Raw genomic sequence first — 18,397 nt, 5'->3', positions numbered from 1 at the left:
CATAATTTAGCTAGTAAAGAATTTAACAGGACACAAAATTTACGCATTTTACTAATAAAACCAAAGAAAGCTGTATTTAGTTTTTTTTTCATTTTTAATTTTTTGACAGAGAGCGAGAGAGCACAAGCAGGGGCAACAGTAGAGGGAGAGGGAGAAGCAGGGGGAGTGGGAGAGGGAGAAGCAGGCTTCCCGCCGAGCAGGGAGCCCGATGTGGGACTCGATCCCAGGACCCCGGGATCATGACCTGAGCTGAAGGCAGACGCTTAATGACTGAGCCACCTAGGCGCCCCGCAAAGTGTGCATTTTTTTTTTTAAAGATTTTATTTATTTGACAGAGAGAGACACAGCGAGAGAGGGATCACAAGCAGGGGGAGTGGGAGAGGGAGAAGCAGGCTCCCCGCGGAGCAGGGAGCCCGATGCGGGGCTCGATCCCAGGACCCTGGGACCATGACCTGAGCCGAAGGCAGACGCTTAACCATCTGAGCCTCCCACGCGCCCCGATAGCAGCTGTATTTTAGAACTGGAAGGATGACTTGGCTTAGCCGATCAAATGGGCAGGACCACTGCTCCAGTAAAGAGGCTGTCTTGGGCATTTTCCCCCTTTCCTGAGGAGTGTGGGTGGAGTGACTCATCCACAAAGACACTGTTACATTCTTGGACTAAGATACCCCACAGTCTGTTTTTCATATAGAGTGAATTGCTAACAAACAGGCATCTTGCCCCCCAAATATTGAAATGTTTAGGGAATGTGACTTAGTTGGACTTCCTGCTGAAATGAGGTTAATGCTTTCAATGTGAACACTTTTGAGAATGTTGTAGCATAACTGTGGGTGTTGCTGAAGAAAACACAGTGGATTCACAGGCAGAGGTTGCGCCTCAGTGACATTGCTTCCCTGGTTAACAGCAGATCTAATCAAAGGAGCTCGCTCACTATGTAGCCGGGGACAGAACTGTCCCCATAAGAACACAAAACGAACACAGAACACAGCACAGTAAACACTATTCAGCTTTTCTCTGATGAACCAAGATCGATAAATACCTACTGGGCAACATTCTACACATCAATTTTCCCTGTGTGTACCGACAGAGATAGTCTGCAGAGAATGGAATGAATATAAGCCGGTGTCTGGGCGTACTCTGAAAGTTTCTCTCTTTTTCTTTAAGTATGCGGTATTAGTTGTGTCATAAGCCTTTTGCTTTTGCTCCCACAAGCGGAGCATCCACCCCACAGAGGAGCTGGCCAAACAACTGTTACATATTAGAGAATAAAGTCCAAATTAAAAAAAAAACAAAACCCTTTTGATCTGCCTCGACAGTTGTTCTAACAAGAGATAGTGTTAACATCGTAACCTGTTGGGAGAGTCAGATCAGCTACAGCTCATACGGTTCTTAAAAAGACCAGTTTTGGCCACTGACACGAACCCATTAGGAGGACGGAACTCTCCTACGAGGCACAGAGGGGAACGTACTGTGTACACAATGACCTGAAAGTTAAATTATTTCAGTGAGGATAAATATTTGGTTCTTCTAGAGCTACCTTCACGTTGAATGTTATTTCCTCCATGACGTACACGCGCTCAGGAAATGCTTTGGCCACCTCCTCCACACTGTTGAAATATTGCACTGGCTCCTTTATATCTCGGTCTTGTTCCAGCAGCTTGAATTGCCCTAAAATACACGATAAACGGAAGAGATGTGAGACGTTTATGCTGGCCGGCTGTCACCGTGGCGACAGCATCCCCCTTTCCTTACGCCCACTCTTCTTTGTCAAAGGCTTCTGATCATTATCATTGGGGGCAAAAGTTACCATGGCAGAAGGTTTCCTTCAACTAGAATACATGTCGAAAAATCAGCTCACAGATGAAAACAAACACATGTTATTTTTTCTTTTTCATTTTTTGTTCACATCGAGAGTTTGTTACCCGATGACCAAAATCAAACCGAACGGACGCTTATCTGTAATTTGGTCTCAAAGTGAAAATTTACTCTGTTACAAATGATTGCTCATTTTGTGTTTCACAGGAATAACCTTGTCACTGAGCTGTAATTAACACCCACACACGTGATATTCTAAAACGAACGCGGAGCGACCTGGGGGAGCTAATTTTTAAAAAAATTAGTGTTTAAAAGTCTTGCAGGTAGGGCAAAATAATACAGTGGACCTTGGGCTCTCACAGAATTGATATCCTTGGTTTCAACAGTATGTGGGTGATGCCGAGGGCTCGTGAGCTGCGGTAATTTGTGGCGTTACTGCCACACAAGTGTGAAGCATGAGCAGAGCGGCGCTGGGCCAGGGGGTGAGCCTCCAATCCAACCAGTGAGCCTGGCGACAAGCCAGGTGGCATCTGGAGCCACATGTGGCTTCCTTCTTTCCTTTTTATTGCTCTGTATGAAGTTCATGAGAAGAATATACCATCATGGTATCCACAATTTGGGGGATTTGCAAAGAACTTTGAACGTATTCCTAAAAATTTCCAGGATCTATTGCTCTTTATATACTTCCAATATTGATGACACTTGTGCTCCATTCTGGAGTTGTTGTTTCCAGTTTAGAATAAAAGACCATATGTACTCAAGGCAAAGACATAGTGTTTCTTGGTAGTCACTTTTCTGAATGCTCTTTACAATCTAACACTTGAGAAACTTGAAAAGGAATTAAAAGCTATAATGAGGCAGATCTCTCAGCATGTGTCTGTGGGGCATCAGGAGGAAATAGGAGAACTTTCATTCATATTCTCAGGACTTTTTTTTAGCATCTATTAGGTGGAGGCGTTATCCTAGATGCTGGGGAGAAGTCAATAAATAGGCCAGATAAAAATCTCTATCCTCCTGAATCTTACATTGTAGCAGGAGACAATGATAAATACAATAAATGAGTAAGGTATATAATAGGTCAGGGGGTGAGAAATATTGTTAATACGGCTGGGCAAGGGGGACAGAGAGTGCAGGGAGGTGTGTTCTCAGAATTCTAATCATAGGCAATAGTCTAGGCAAAGAGCTGTAGGTGGATGGGTAGCTGCCCACTTGGCATGCTACCAGTGTTGGCTGGAGTGGGGTAAGCAAAAGGTAAGAGGGAAGAGAAATAAAGTCTGAGAAATAACAGGTGGTCAGACTACGTACAGCTTTGAAGACTTGTAGCTCTTTATCTGAGAGCCACTGGGGGTATGCGTGAAGAAGTGATCTAACCAATGTTATAGAAGGACCACTCTGGTTGCTGTTTTGAGAACACACTGTGAAGGTGCAAGGTGTAGGGGCAGAGAGCAGTGAGGAGGCTCCTGCAGTCAGCCAGGTGTGAGATGGCAGGGGTTTGGAAAAGGTGAGAAAGTGTTACGAATTTAGCCTGAGCAGCTGAAGGAAGCAGGTTTGGAGGGGTGGGGGTTGGATCAGTTCAGTCTGAGACGTCTACTAGGCATGCAATAAAGATATCCCAAAAGCTCTTAGATGAACATATACATGTGGAGCTCAGGGAGAAGTTGGGCTGAGATAATAAATCTAGGAGTCATCAGCACACAGACGATCTTTAAAGCCACGGCACTTACTGATGAGGAGCATGGGCTTCAGTGTAGACAGAGAAGAGGTCTAAGGTTTGAGTCCCAGGAGACTTAGAAGGACTGGCTGGAGGGGGGTGGTAGTGAGAGGCAAATCCAGAAGGGGTGCATTCTAGAAGCCAGTGATTCGAGCACTTCAAGGAGCTCTGAAATGAGAGCTGACAACTGTCGGGTTTAGCAACTTGTATTTAAGTGGGGACTTCGACAGGAGCAGTGGAACAGTTGGGGTCAAGCCTGACTGAGCTGGATTTAGGAGAGACTGAGAAGGGAGGAGTAGGAATAAAAGGAATGGACAGCAGGTGACATTTGGGGAGTTTGGCTACGAAGGGGAGAAGAGACACGGCGTGGTAGCTGAGGGAGCACATGGAATAGGATTGAGGGAGTGTTTCTGGTTTCCTTAATATGGTGGATGCTGATGGGAATAACCAACGGAGGGACAAGCCTAGGAGGATGGAATTATTGGAGCATGTCCCTGGGTAGGCAGAGGTGACAGGGGAGTGGACGGGCTGGTCCTCAGCAGGAGCTCCCGTGTGACAGCTCAGTGGGAGCTGGTGGGAGCTCCCTCTTATTGCTTCAATATTTCCAGCAAAAGTTGGAAGAAAGGCATCCACTGAGAGTACGATTGAGGAATGAGCTGTGGGAGGGCTAAGGAAAGAGGAGAAGACCGTAAAAAGTCCACTGAGAGTGAATGACACATCATGACTGCTGGACAGCCCTAAGTTCCCACTTGAGTTTCACGGTCATGAATTAAAAGTGAAACCGAACAGTACAGTTCTGCATTTTTCTCCAGCCAAAGTGCGACGCATAGGGGCTGGCACCAAGTGGGCAGAGATCTGGATTCAGCCAGGATTGTAAAACTGCCAAGTGAGGATGAGACATGAAGGAGGGCAGAGGAGCCAGGATATATGCAAGGGAGCGAATATAATGTCTGTCCGGGGAGCCTGAGCTGGACCCAACAGCTTGGGAGGGAGGAATGAGGGTGAAAAGTAGTGGAATCGATGGATAGTGGGTTCTGATGGAGTCGAATTTCTGAAGCGAGGGAGCTCAAGAGCCTAGCAGAGGAGTGGTCAGTGAGGAAGGCATGCACTTTGAGATAATGGAAGCATGCAGTGGTTGGTGATGACGCAGTCTAGGGGGCAACCGTGGGAGGTAAAGGTTGAGGTGACAAGAAGCTAGAGAATCTAAGAGGCCAGGGGGTATTAGAAGGATCGCATATCTATCCATGAATCTATGCATTGAAATCCCCAAGAATGAAGAGAGAAGGAATGCTGGAAAGAAAGGCAGTGACCCAGGAGTGAAAATTATGGAGAAATGGGGGAGGGATCCTAGATCAGGAGCAACGATGGGGTAGCGGGCGAGAGTCTGAGAACACGAGATTAAAGCTGAGAGTTTCTAGGGAGGGGAGAAGTGGAATGGTCAAGGGAGCATTGAAGAACCCAGCTCTTCAACTTTGGGGCAAAAAATGGAGCGGCCATCTGAGAGGGCTTCAGGGAAGTGGTGTTTTCAGGGCATACCCAGGTTAGGGTTTAACAAGATAAAAGTAATTTCAGAGAAGAGTTTAAGGACATAGGGATTTTGTTGGTGATGGACCCTGAAGGGAGAGTTTTCAGGAGTTAAGGGGAGGGCGATGAGGACAACGTAGAGAATGCAGCCAGATACGATGTAACAGGTCATATACGTTTAGAGATATGGAGGGGTATGAATAAAACATTCGCAAATATAGTCAAAATACGTTAGATTATACTCTTTTCACAAAAAAAACCAGAATTTTTAAAAATTTTAAGAAGTTATAGCAATATCAGTACTGCTTAAACAGATTCTGCCACAATAATAAATCAAGCTTTCATTGTCTTTATTCTACTTAGTCCTTGTACAAATTCTTAATAATTATGGAGTAGCTCCAGTTTCATCTCCGTTCCTCCCCATATTTTCCGACGTTCCCCCCACACGACTACACTTAGAAAGTTTGCATCACATTTCATAATTGGATTTAACTATTTTTCTGTTCTTACCCAATGAATCTGAGTTAGGCTAGTAAGTGCAAACTCTGCCACTGACACATGACTAATCCATCTGAGCTTTGTTTCCTCACCCGTAAAGTGGGGACACTTCAAAGGGCTGCAGCAAGGCTTGGATGAGAGGATTTTCAGTACTTAGTACAACTAACCATTTAGCAACCCTCAGCTCCCTTTCCTGTTCTCAAGATGCACAGAGATTTTCTCTTCTCTTTTTTGGCTTGCTTTTGTGGGATAAATTTTCTAGTGCAGGATTACTAAAGCAAAGGGCATCACACAATTCTTTTTGTCTAACATGCCTGGCTATCCTGCTTTCCAAAATACGTAGACTAATTTCTATTTCCACCAGTAGCCAATTTGTATTTCTTCCATGTGCATCTTAGTTGGACCACAATCTTGCCAGCAGTGAGTGTTGTTTTTTTTTCTTAAAGATTTATTTATTTTTTTGAGAGAGAGAGAGAGAGAGAGCGCGCGCACACGCACACACGAGTGAGTGCAGGGAGGAGCAGAGGGAGAGGGAGAGAGAAACTTTAGCAGTCTCCTCTCTGAGCTTGGAGCCCAAAGTGGGGCTTGATCTCATGACCCTGAGGTCATGACCTGAGCCGAAAGCAAGAGTCAGACACTTAACCAACTGCGCCACCCCGGTGCCCCTGCAGTAAGTATTCTTTAAGTTAGATAATTCACTGGGTACTAAAAAAGCATCTCTTGCCTGTAATCTGCATTTCTTTGAAGATCGGCAAAGTTAAACGGTTGGATTTTTCTTGTGCAAATGGCTGTATATATATATATATATATATATATATATATATATATATATATATAATAAACATATCTGATGTCTAAATTTCTTTTAACTTCTAGAGACATATGTCTAAGAGTCTATTGGATATTTATACTTGTGAGTCTCATTAGCACCAGATTCAACATGTCTCAACCTCACATGCAATAGGTACTTAATAAACGTTCACTGAACAAAAGACAGAAAATGACTTTGGTCCGTCCCAGGACTAGCAAACAATGAAGCAACACATTAGTAACTGCAGGTTTTCAAAATTATACATAAAAGGTGAACTGCATGACTATATACAAGGTTTGCCTGTTTCTGAACATTAGCTGAATGTTTTCATTCATCAGAGAAAGAAAGCACTGGTGTGTTATTGGTCTACTTAAAAATCATTATCTGAATCATGCACAGAACCTCAAATAATACTTTTTAGGGACCAATAAAACAGATTAGATTAGATAAGCAGTTGAAGTTGTCTTCCAGGATGAAACAGACAATGTTTGAGCATTGGAATTTGATACACAGGAACACAAAAGTAGTTTTCAGTAAGAATTCAAGTTTAGAGGTCCACTTGGTTAGAATGTCCAGAACCATCTGACAGAGACACCAATTTTTGCCCAACATTTCCAATTTCTGTAATAATCTGTTACAAGAATAAGAAAAGAAATGGTCGATCTGGAACCCGAACATAATTCAAACAATCATTAAACCAGGTATAGTTTATGAAAACCTACCAATGATATCATCTTCTTGTAAGTATGAAATACTTTGTTTCAAATTTTGTGATCAGTATTTTAGAAAAATTTTCCTAATAGGATGGGGGATCTGCATGTATGCCAAATAGCCATTAAGTGGTCTGCAGATGTTCAATCTCTGAGCTGAGAGATTACCCGAAAGCACACACACCTTTGCTAAATTCTATTCCGTCCCTTCAGAAATGCATTCGTAGGCCAACTGTATGTTACTGCACCCTCACTTGTCTTAGAATTAGTGCTGCCTAACCGAAATACAGCATGAACCACATATGCGATCACGTATTTTCTAGGAGCCACGTAAAAAAAGTAAATAAGAGGTGAAATTAATTTTAATCATGTTTTACTTAAACCAATACATCTAAAATAAGAGAATCGTTGATGAGATATTTTACCTTCTTTTTTTGCACTAAGTCTTTATTGTTATTATTATTTCTTGCATTAAGTCCCGAAAATCCTGTGTATGTGTTCCCCTGAGGCACTCCTCCGTTCACACCAGCCTGGCTGCAAGCACTCAGCAGCCGCATGCGGCTAGGTGTTGCTGTGGTAGATAGTGCGGGTCCAGAACATCTCTGCATTCCCTTCAAACTGTGATCACAGGTACTGTTCAAGTCCCTTCTCGGGTGACAGAGTCCTCTCAGGGGAAAAAAACGCATCTCCTGACAAAATAGGATGCTTCCTCTCATGAAATAAGAGCTTTAGAACTCTCATCCTTTGTTTTCCTTGTCCTGTTTGTCATGACTGCTGATAATCTAGTTCATAAAATAGAGCCTGGGATTCCTGATACAACTATGTCTGTCCCTTTAACGCCATTTTTTCTACTCTCCCAATTTGGGGGCTTGACCTTTAAGCAATTCTTTAGTTCTTTTTCTCTTGTGTTTGTGATCTTATACTAGCAGCAGCCTCAGATTTATTTTGGCTTATGGACCAAATGAATAATCATATTTGGTATGGTTGTTGTGTTAATATTCAGCTGAATAATTTTTTTTAAAGATTTTATTTATTTATCTGAGAGAGAGAGCAGGGAGAGGGGCAGAGGGAGACCATCTCAAGCAGACTCCCGCTGAGCGCAGAGCCCCACTTGGGGCTCAACCTCACTACCCTGAGCCGAAACCAAGAGTTGGATGCTCAACGGACTGAGCCACCCAAGGCATCCCTCAGCTGAATAAATTCTAAACTTCTAGTCTCACCAGTGTTTGCCACCTATGTTGAACAGAAAGACCTGAAATCACATACACATGGGAATACTTATAAGAAACTATTCTGAGACTGATTAACATACACAGATGAAAGAAAAAGAATAAAAATAAAGTAACAGCTAAATATGACCAAATGTTTTAACATTTGAACATACTGTACCTCAGAAAAATAGATTCCTTTCATTCATTGTTTTAACTGTTCATTGGACATCCAACAGTCAGTTAACGTCCCTTTCCTCTTTTCCATATAATTCCTTCAGACTGTCCTGGAAGATTTTAGTTTATATGTTTCTTTGTGTACATATATTATTATTTTAAACACTGTCCTAGTCCTATGTTTGATGATCTAAAACCAAATTATTATTTTACGTTTCTTACATCCTACAAATGCCTTCAAAATCTAAATATACCAAAGATCTTTTTTTTTTCAAGATTTTATTTTTAAGTTATCTCTACCCCCAATGTGAGGCTCAAACTTACAACCCCAAGATCGAGTCACATGTTCCACCAACTGAGCCTGCCAGGCACCCCCTAAATATACCAACTATAGTAATGTAATGTTCTAAACAATGGGTCACAGTATATATGCGACTTCCTACAGTGGGGGTTGGCAAACTTGTTCTGTAAATATTTTAGGTTTCAAAATGCGCTAAATGGTCTCAGTTGCAACTAGTCCCCTTTGGCGATGTCTCCTGAAAGCAGCCAGAGACAATACGGAAACAAAACTGGAGCAGCTGTGTCCCAACCAAACTTTATGTGCAAAAACAGGCAGCAGTCAGATCTGGACCTTGGGCCGCACACTTCGCTGACCTCCATCCTGCTGGAAGGAGCGGAAAATATGGATCAGGGGAGTGGCAAGAGGACAGGACATCAGACTGACAATGACCAGTCCCTTCTATCGCAATACTCTTAAATAGTTACACTGAGGTCTCTTGTAAGGTGCCTTGTAAGGTACACATCCTAAGCTGGCCCATGTTTATCTTAGGATGGTCTACAATGAAAAAGTGTAAGCTGCAGAAGTGGATCGTATTGGAATAGTCCAAATGACCAGCAAACATGAGTGGCTACATTCTCTCACTGTCTTTTATAAGACCAATTTTCTACGAATTTTTACTTAGCTTCTGTTCTTTTACAAAAGAATGACGCTCGCAGATGAGTCAACTTTAAGTACTCTGGGAAAGATGCTGAGCTCTTGCGTTACTATACTCCCCGTGACTGTTGTGGCCCATCGGAGTCCAAGCCTGGAGTCCATCTAAAGAGTGAAGAGCCAGTTCCCTGCCAAAATGTGAAATTGATTTACATAGCACATATTCCCACAACCCCCACATGAAGGAACTAATTTTTTAACAGACCGTTTCATGAATAACAGTCTTTGAGCCACCAAATAAAAACATTTGGAGATCATCAAAACATCTGTTCTGAGATGTTACTGTCAAACTTGGGTCTTGGAGAGGGAGGAAACTGCATTGTTTTCAACAGCTTTGATGATTTCAGAAACGTCTCCATTCTGAGAACCGTTCTGTCTGCAGAACCCAGAAACTTGCAGGAACTAACTCAACACCAATGACATGCCCATCAATTACAGCTTACCTAAATTTACGATAATATTTATTTATTTATTTTTAAATATTTTATTTATTTATTTGACAGAGACACAGCGAGAGAGGGAACACAAGCAGGGGGTGTGGGAGGGGGAGAAGCAGGCTCCCCGCTGAGCAGGAGCCCAACGTGGGGCTCGATCCCAGGACCCCGGGATCATGACCTGAGACGAAGGCAGACGCCCAACCGACTGAGCCACCCAGGAGCCCCTACGATAACATTTAAAAAGCAAAGATTGGTACTAACTGCACCGCTTTCATGATGCGTTCCTAAAACTATATTGCATAATTAGTAGGTTGACAAGAAATAGCTGTCATCCAGAAAATATCCATTTCTTTTTTTTTTTAAAGATTTTATTTTTATTTATTTGACAGAGAGAGACACAGCGAGAGAGGGAACACAAGCAGGGGGGAGTGGGAGAGGGAGAAGCAGGCTTCCCGCCGAGCAGGGAGCCCGATGCGGGGCTCGATCCCAGGACCTTGGGATCATGACCTGAGCCGAAGGCAGTCGCTTAATGACTGAGCCACCCAGGCGCCCCAGAAAATATCCATTTCTGTGGGCGATAATCAGTGACTGACCTCAGAATGGATGAGGTGCGCAGCATAGCTAAGAGGCCCGGAGTCCTCCCACAGGCATCTACACTTCAGGCACCTGTAGGATGCTATGGGGCTATATACCTTCTCCTTTACTTGGAGGGAAAAGGTCAGTTGTCAGAAATGAAAATGGAAACACACTAATTAAGAAGAGACAGGAATAATGCTGAGACATTTAGAAATAACAGGGAAAGTTAGAGGTGGCCAAATTCAGGTCTGTCGTGTTTGTTACTGGCTGGGAAGTTATGGTCAATGATCAGTGGGAAATAAGTTCCATGCCACTGGCAAAGATGGGGCTCCCTGTGTTTCGTGCTTCCCGGGTCCCCATCATTGCTGGTAACGAGCATGGCCTGTGTGGTAAATCTTCTTTTACAGCTCAGGTTTTACCGTCCACCACCCCTTTAGCACAGTGGCCCACTTTATGTGTGCAAATAAAAAGAAACGGAATGAGAGCTAAGGCCTCTCTAGTACCCATCTGTGGGCCCATAACTGAAGAGAACGACAACACTCTGCTGGCATTTCCCTCATTCTGGGAGCAGAAAAACATTGCATACATCGGTGCAAAATGATAAAACAGAAAACAAAGCAAAAGCAACAAAAATGGCACCAGGACACCAAAGCAACCTCAGAATAGCTAAAATGAGCAGAAGAAGGAAACCTGGAACGTCGAAATGCCATGACCATGTCTGTGTTATTCAGTGTGGCATGCCCAGCCCTGCCCCACACGTGGCATATAGTAGGTGCTTATTAAATAATGAATGAGAGCACACTTTCTTCTCTTACCTCTTTCAGACACAGGCCACCAACATTACGTTAAAAGCTTTCAGGTCTGTTGTGCAAATGTGAAATATAATCTAAATGGTTCAAATAACCGGACTTTAAAGCCAGTGGGCCATTTCCAAATATGAAGAAATGAACACTTCTCAAGTGATAGAAATAATAAACCAGTTGACATTTTTCAGGAAGCAAATAAATCTGGGCAGGAATCTGCACTTACACTCAAACTTTAACTCTACACCTACTCTTGTATTTTTTATCTTTACCTATACATGCAGGCTGGACTTTCTAGAGGATTGAAATGTAGAAGTAGGATTGCCAGGTAAAAGATACACATCTTGTTATTTTGAATTGCACCAACCAATATAATGCCCTTTAAAAGCTTTAAGCAAATGGTTACTTCCACCAACAATGTATGAAAACTCATTTACCTAAACCCTCTACCAAAACTGTCAGTGTTCGTGAACAACTTCCCTTCCCTTTTCTGGAGTAAGGGGAAGAGATTTAAAGATTACTTAATATATGCAACTGCCAAAAAATTCACACAGTACCTGAGGGTAGAGGGTGAAAACAGAGTCTCCTTCCCAATATTATCCTCAGATCTCTTCGCAGAGGCAGGGCTATCATTCTCTTGTACATCCATCCAGAGAGTGTCTGATACGATCTCTACACACACAGTGCCACCCTTTTCAAAACAACTGGTAGCATTCTGTACAGTTATTTCATTATTCCATATGAGAATCTGTCTCATTCTAAGAGCTGGACCCCATGCAAATACCATCACTAATTTAACTAGTCCCCTATTGATGGGTATTCAGATTGATTTCAATCTTTCGCAGCCAAGGATGCTCAAGTTCACATCCTCGTTACAAAGGTATTGCATGCTTAATCCAAGTATATTGGTGGGAAAATGCCTAAATGTGGAATCTTTGGGCCAAAGGGTAAGTGCATTTTAATTTTTGAGAGATACTGTGGAACTAACCTTCATAGAGATTGTGGTTCCTCCTACCTTTCCTAAGACTTTATTGCCAATTTTTTTATCATTGCCAACTTGATGGGTGGAAAATAGTATTTTATTGTAATTTTAACTGATTTTTCTTATTATAAAGGTGGATCTCATTTTTATGATAAGTGATTTATGTTTCATATTCTGTGAATTTTCTGTTCTTTCTCTTATTACCAATTTTAGAAATTTCCCTTAATCTTGAGCATAATTAAAAAAAATAACACGAACTTGAAATACTACAATGCAGCATTTCCCATTCTAAAATCCGATTCCTACATTGTTTCTAGTTAGTTCCTAAAATTATGAGGTTTTGGGGAGGTGAGAGTAGAAAAGGAACTGCGGGAAAAGGTAGGTAAAGAACAAACATGAACCCAAAGGCTCAAAACATAACCACAGAGAACAGGAATTAAAGACAAAGAACAGAAAGAAATCATTAGCCAAAATATGGTGAGTTTCACCATAAATTACCTGTGGGTATTTTTATTTATTTTTCCTAAGATTATACAACACAAAGTAGTCAGACCATTAGTTTCTACTCTGAAACTCCATCCTTGAACTTAACTAGACCTGGATTCAAAATGGCATCATTCTATTTCACACCATGCAAATGGTTTCCTTATTTTTTTGAAAATGGGAAAATCGCATTTTCCAGTGTATCTAATTGGCCAGTTGCTTCTTCAGAATTATCAGAAATTTTCTGGGGCACGATTATCATAAACATGATGGAACCTATAAAGGTCTTAGATTTGAACGTGGCTGCTGACGAGTTAATGTGGAAATCTTGGGGTCATCTTCATCTTTCTTCTCCTATACTCATTTTCCCCTAACTCTCACCCTTCGGACCCTTGCAATCACTCTGCCCTCAGCACTCCCTGCCACTCTTTTGGCTTCGATCCTCATCACTTCATACTGGTATTATAGCTCCAGGTTTAGTTAAGCCCATTCTCATTTCGGCCCTTCGAGGATCATCTTAAAACACAACCTGAATGGATTTCACCTCACTCAAGTGTTCAGTGCTCCCTTCTAAAATAAGTAAACTTATAATAGCCCTTCAATTTCTAGCCCCAATCAGGCTCTTCTGCCTTAGTTTTCAAGTCTCTCCATAAACTCACTCCACTCTGCTTCTATAAGCGTTTCCCCCACCACCTGTGTGATCAATACTCATTCTCTCCCTCTCTGCCTTTGTTCAAGCTTTCTTCTTAATCTCTGCAAAACTATGGGTACTTTTAGTGCCATTCTAAGTTCTGTGCATGACCATCTTCCTCCCTTATTCTACTTCTTCTCCTACCCTCTCAGCTCTCCTGGGGGAACGCCTCTATCATCCTGGCTCCAAGGACCACCTAAAGGCTGACAACACACCAACCTTCTCTCTAGCCAGACCTCACCTGAATTCCACATCAACCCCACCCCATACCTGCTGTGTTATCTCCAACAGCTCTCCCACAAAGCTCTAAAAATTGACTGATGCAAAACCGAACTCCATCTTTTTACTTCTTGAACCAAGCAGCCACCCCAGTGAGAACCCTGGGTGGTCATCCTCGACCCCTCCCTCTCCCTAATCTCTTACATCTAACTGGCGTTAATTCAACTTCCTTCCCTTCCTGTTATCAATCAATTTCTTTCTATTTCCACTACTACTGTAAGTTCCCAACTGCATCATCTCTCACTTTGGCTAATCTCCTAGTGGATTGCTTTGTCCCCTGACTTCCATTCTAGGAAACTATTCCTTATGCCACTGCTTAAAATTAAAATCTAATCATATTTTAAGTGAGGATGATTTGCAGAGGATATATTTACAATGAGACTATTGCTAAGGGTGTGGGTGGGCTGCAGGGGAAGCACAGTGATAACCTAGGAATAGCAGCAGAGAAGTACCACCATAGCATGCCAGGACTAGGGGAGGGACTGGTTACTGGAAGAAGAAAGTGATGTTAAATAAGGTCGCCTTGAGAAGGGGAGATGCACCTGTTCCCTGGTGATCCTTCAAGGGAGGAAGGCAGAAAATTAAAGACCTTGACCTCACTCTCTTCCTGCCCATCTCCTGCTGGGGCTAGCTATCCACTGGCTGAACTTACCTGGAAATCAAAGAGCAGGAGAGTCTGGTGATTCAGCCCTACAGGTCAGCCTCTGGAACGGAGGCAATGGAGAATGGATTGGGATGTGTGCCCCTCCATCCTCTGACTTTAGTGGCTCTCTATCTACTATAAATTTAACTTCTTAATGAATACACAGGCTGTCCGAGATCTGGCCCTCACTTTATTCTCATCATGCTAAAACCCATCTAGATCCATCCATGGTGAACTATGCTTCTTCTCATACCGAATTCGGTATATGGAATGCCTCTCCTCTATTCCCTGGCTCAGCTACTCTATTTATCCAGAATCAGTTCACTCATCACTTACTCTATAAAAAAAAATCTTATTTCAGGTATATAATTGACCATACTCTTTAGTGATCTCATTATCTGTCTATAGATTTTTATCCAAGCATGTACAATATTTTATTGTCCTTATTTGCTTACATGTCTATGTTTGTACACTAACTAGTAAACTCTCTAAAGGAAACGGGGATGTGCCTAACACCATTTTATTCCCAGTGCTCAATACTGTTCAAGACACATAGTAGGTACTTAAATGATGTCTGAATGAGGGAATGAATTTAAGCACCAGCTCAAACCCAGTCATCCATGAAGTTTTCCCTGATGACCTCAGCCCATGCTGATCTTCACTCATATTTATTACCAGAGTCTAGCATTCAGTGCTTCCCCACCTACTTCACCTGTTTTTGTATTGTTTTCTTAGTTGACCACAAGCGCCCTGACAGCAGGAATCATGCCTTCTGCTTCTCTGACAGCACAGTTTGAGTCTATACTAGACACTTAATAAATGCTTGCTCTGAAGAGTAGGTGTTTAGAAGCAGGAGAAATACAGGTTTTTTAGAGTCTCAAAATCAAGCACTTACATGACCAGAAAGTCTTGTAAATTGGTAAAACTGGTAAAAAGGTGGAGACGGTAATCTGATAGCTCTAGCACCTGCTGATTTCCAGAGGCAGGAAATCTGGATTTTTATGGAAACACGTCTGATTTTTAATGGTTTTTAATGGTTGGCTCAAATAAAAAAATCTCATTTAACCCAGAGACTACTCTACATTTTTGAGAGGAGGGCATGGCTGTGGTTTGAGCAAGGGCTTATAACATCACTGATCTAGGTGATGCCATATGTAAGCGGGTGAGTATCGGTCAGGAAATGTTCAAGAAATTTAGGTGGAAGGTCTGGGCTCTTGGAATGCTTCATTTCTCCCTTCAGCTGAAACAACGACCTTTAGTGGGAGGCCTCTCGTTTATAGGCTTCCACGTCAGTGTTAAGAGCAAGCTCACATAAGACCTAGACTGTTGACAGCCTTCCGTCAGGAAATACCCCGAGTTCCTACTCCTGTCCTGACAAATACACTCAACCCAAAAATGTAATAAAGGATGGTAGGTCCTGCCTGCTTCTGAATGCCAGAGTATGTTAAATGCCAGCATTGGCAAAGATTAGAAGAGACAATCACATACTAAATGACCAGCTTCTTCCTTTTTGAGATTTTATTTATTTATTTAGAGCATGATCAGGGGGATGGGCAGAGGGAGAGGGAGAGAGAGAGCCTGAGGTGGGGTCAACGTGGGGCTCGATCCCAGGACCCTGAGATCATGACCTGAGCTGAAACCAAGAGCCGGATGCTCAACCAACTGAGCCACCCAGACGCCTCTTAAATGACCAGCTTCTTCAGAAAGAGACTCAACACAGAATGTGGAAAGACAAAATAGAAGAGAAAAATATCCAGAGTAGGCCCGAGCTATCTCAGGACGCCTCTTCCCAGCCAGTCCCTCTCTCTCTCTCTCTCTTACACCCGTTATCTCACTCAACGGTCCATGAGGGGGTGGGGATTACTGGAGACTTGACCTATGAGGAAACGGAAGCTGGCAGAGATTAAGGACTACGCCTTTGGTCACAGCAACTCAATAGCAAACCCAGGATGGTACCTCATTGTGTTGTCATCCTAAGCCCAACTTTATTTTGCTGCTTCTCCAAACTACCAATACCTCCCTCTTCAGGATGAGGTCAATAGGGTAAGGAGCTGGTTATGCCTTGTGTGTTACTGAAAAAAATATCCTAAAGATAGCAGAAAGAAGTATCATTTACTATTTATATATGCAATGAATTCTTCTTTGATAAGAGTTTGGAGGGCTATTCAGATTGTTTTGTTTAATCCCCAAAATGACCTTGGCAACTGGTTAAATGATAAAACAGGTCTTCACTTAAGTGTAACTTAAGGTTATGGAAGGTATACAGTGTCACTGATAATTTGCCCCGTTTTGTGGAATGAGAACACAGCCACTCTTTTTAATCTCTGGCATTGTACTCGTCAACGAGATGAAGCAGCTGCTTCTATTAAGGATAAAAAAACCTATGTTTTAAAAAAAAAAATCAAGCTTCCAGTAAGTAAAAAGTAACTTTATTTGAGGTAGGATCCTTCTGGAGAAATATAATCTATTTATCTACATAAAAAATTAAGAATAGCAAAATAAAGCTTTAATTTTTTTTTATTTTTTAATTTTTTTAGTATGCTCTATGCCCAATGTGGGGCTTGAACTCATGACCCCAAGATCAAAAGTTGCGTGCTCTACTGACCGAGCCAGCCAGCTGCCCAGGCTTTAATTTTTACTTGTAGTATTTAAAATCATATAGTATAAAAAGTGAGGAAGAAAAGGTGAACAGAAAATGGGAAGCAGGGAAGACAAATGAGGGGAAAGGGAGGTAGGGAAACAGATTTTACAAAGAAAATGGGACGTAGAAATTGACACAAGGAAAAAACATTATACACAGATAAACACAATTTCAACCCAGACAAGGGAAAGGAAGAGCGCCCCAACGCAGACAGGCAAAATACGGCCGCACACGACAAAGACAAGACCTCAGAGTCATGTTGTCAGTTTACACCTACAGGAAAACAGGAAGCACACTGTATAGAATCAAAGCTGAGGTCTAAAGGTTTTCAATACTATAGTTCCTATGATATATGCTTCTTTCCCATGCTTATGGAAGTATTTGAAAAGGAAAAAGAGAGCCAAACTGCATGTCCAAAGTGTGTGTGTGGGGGGGGGGGGGGACACTCAAGGATTTTAACATTCCACCATTATTTCTCTACTGAAACATGACCCCATTCTTGGCTTCTTATTCGCTCCCTTTTCCACAGCCTAACAGTAAACTCCCACACACCATTGGGACCACAGAGGGGAACAATAATACAAGCAGCTGCTCAAGCTGTGGTTTCCATTAGGAAAAAAAGTGCCTTGATTATAAGGGATTTAGTTTTTAACCTTAAGGCCCAAACTGAAGTGATTAAAACTCCACGTACAGAAACGCAAATGGTTTCTTAAAAGTCTGATGTAGGGCACACTCAGCATTCTCAAAGCAAAGGGGGGAGGGCAGTCTGAATTTTGACACCCACCTTGGCTTAGTGCATGGACTTGGATATGGGAAAGCTAGCAAAGACACAAAATCAAAACCTATCACATAGGTTCTAAATTTCGTTGTTGTAAAGGTCAGGGATACATTTTCACCAAATTCTTTAGCTATAAAAAGCAAGGTAATCAAGCCATAAAATGATACAGAGGAATCTTAAATGCACATGATAGAAGGGAAAGAAGCCAATCTGAAAAGACGACATGTTGTACGATCCCACTATAGGACATCCTGGAAAAGGCAAAACTATGGAGACAGTAAGAAGATCAGTGGCCTCCAGGGATCAGTGGAGAGGGAAGGATGAAAAGGTAGAGCAGAGAGGACTTTTAGGGCAGTGAAAAGATCCCTCTGTATAATGTTATAATTATGGATACGCTTGCCAAACACAGAATGTACAATCAAGAGTGAACCCTAATGTAAACAGCAGAGGGGGTGACCATGATGTGTCAATGTAGGTTCATCAATTGTAACCCCTTGGGTGGGGGCACGACGTATGAGGGAAATCTCTGTACCTTCTTCTCAATTTTGCTGTGGACCTAAACCTGCTCTAAAAAATTCAGTATTTAAAAAAAAAAAAAATAGCAAGGCACTCCTGAAAGGCTTGCATTTGATATAAAAG

General features: G+C 42.2%; 1 protein-coding gene across 8 annotated transcripts in view; it reads right to left on the bottom strand.

Annotated features, from left to right (window-relative positions):
- Positions 1–18,397, bottom strand: part of GAREM1 (GRB2 associated regulator of MAPK1 subtype 1) — a 211,038-nt gene that overhangs the window by 54,813 nt on the left and 137,828 nt on the right. For 7 of the 8 annotated variants that reach the window (XR_010407270.1, XR_010407269.1, XM_064577773.1 and 4 more), the window contains exon 3: positions 1,538–1,668. Coding sequence is in view for 6 of the 8 variants with exons in the window: in XM_064577773.1 (XP_064433843.1) it covers positions 1,538–1,668 (131 nt within the window). In the remaining 2 variants the exon portion in view is untranslated. Of the gene's footprint in view, positions 1–1,537; positions 1,669–3,539; positions 4,178–18,397 lie in introns of those variants that run through there. The other variant, XM_064577776.1, reaches the window with a different exon arrangement.

This window comes from Mirounga angustirostris, unplaced genomic scaffold (genome assembly GCF_029215605.1).
Source record: "Mirounga angustirostris isolate CCGP_5_RB_7025 unplaced genomic scaffold, mMirAng1.0.hap1 SCAF_14, whole genome shotgun sequence".
In the NCBI taxonomy this organism is placed as follows: Eukaryota; Metazoa; Chordata; class Mammalia; order Carnivora; family Phocidae; genus Mirounga; species Mirounga angustirostris.
Note: the sequence above shows the minus strand (reverse complement) of the source record. Positions and strands in the feature narration are given on the sequence as shown.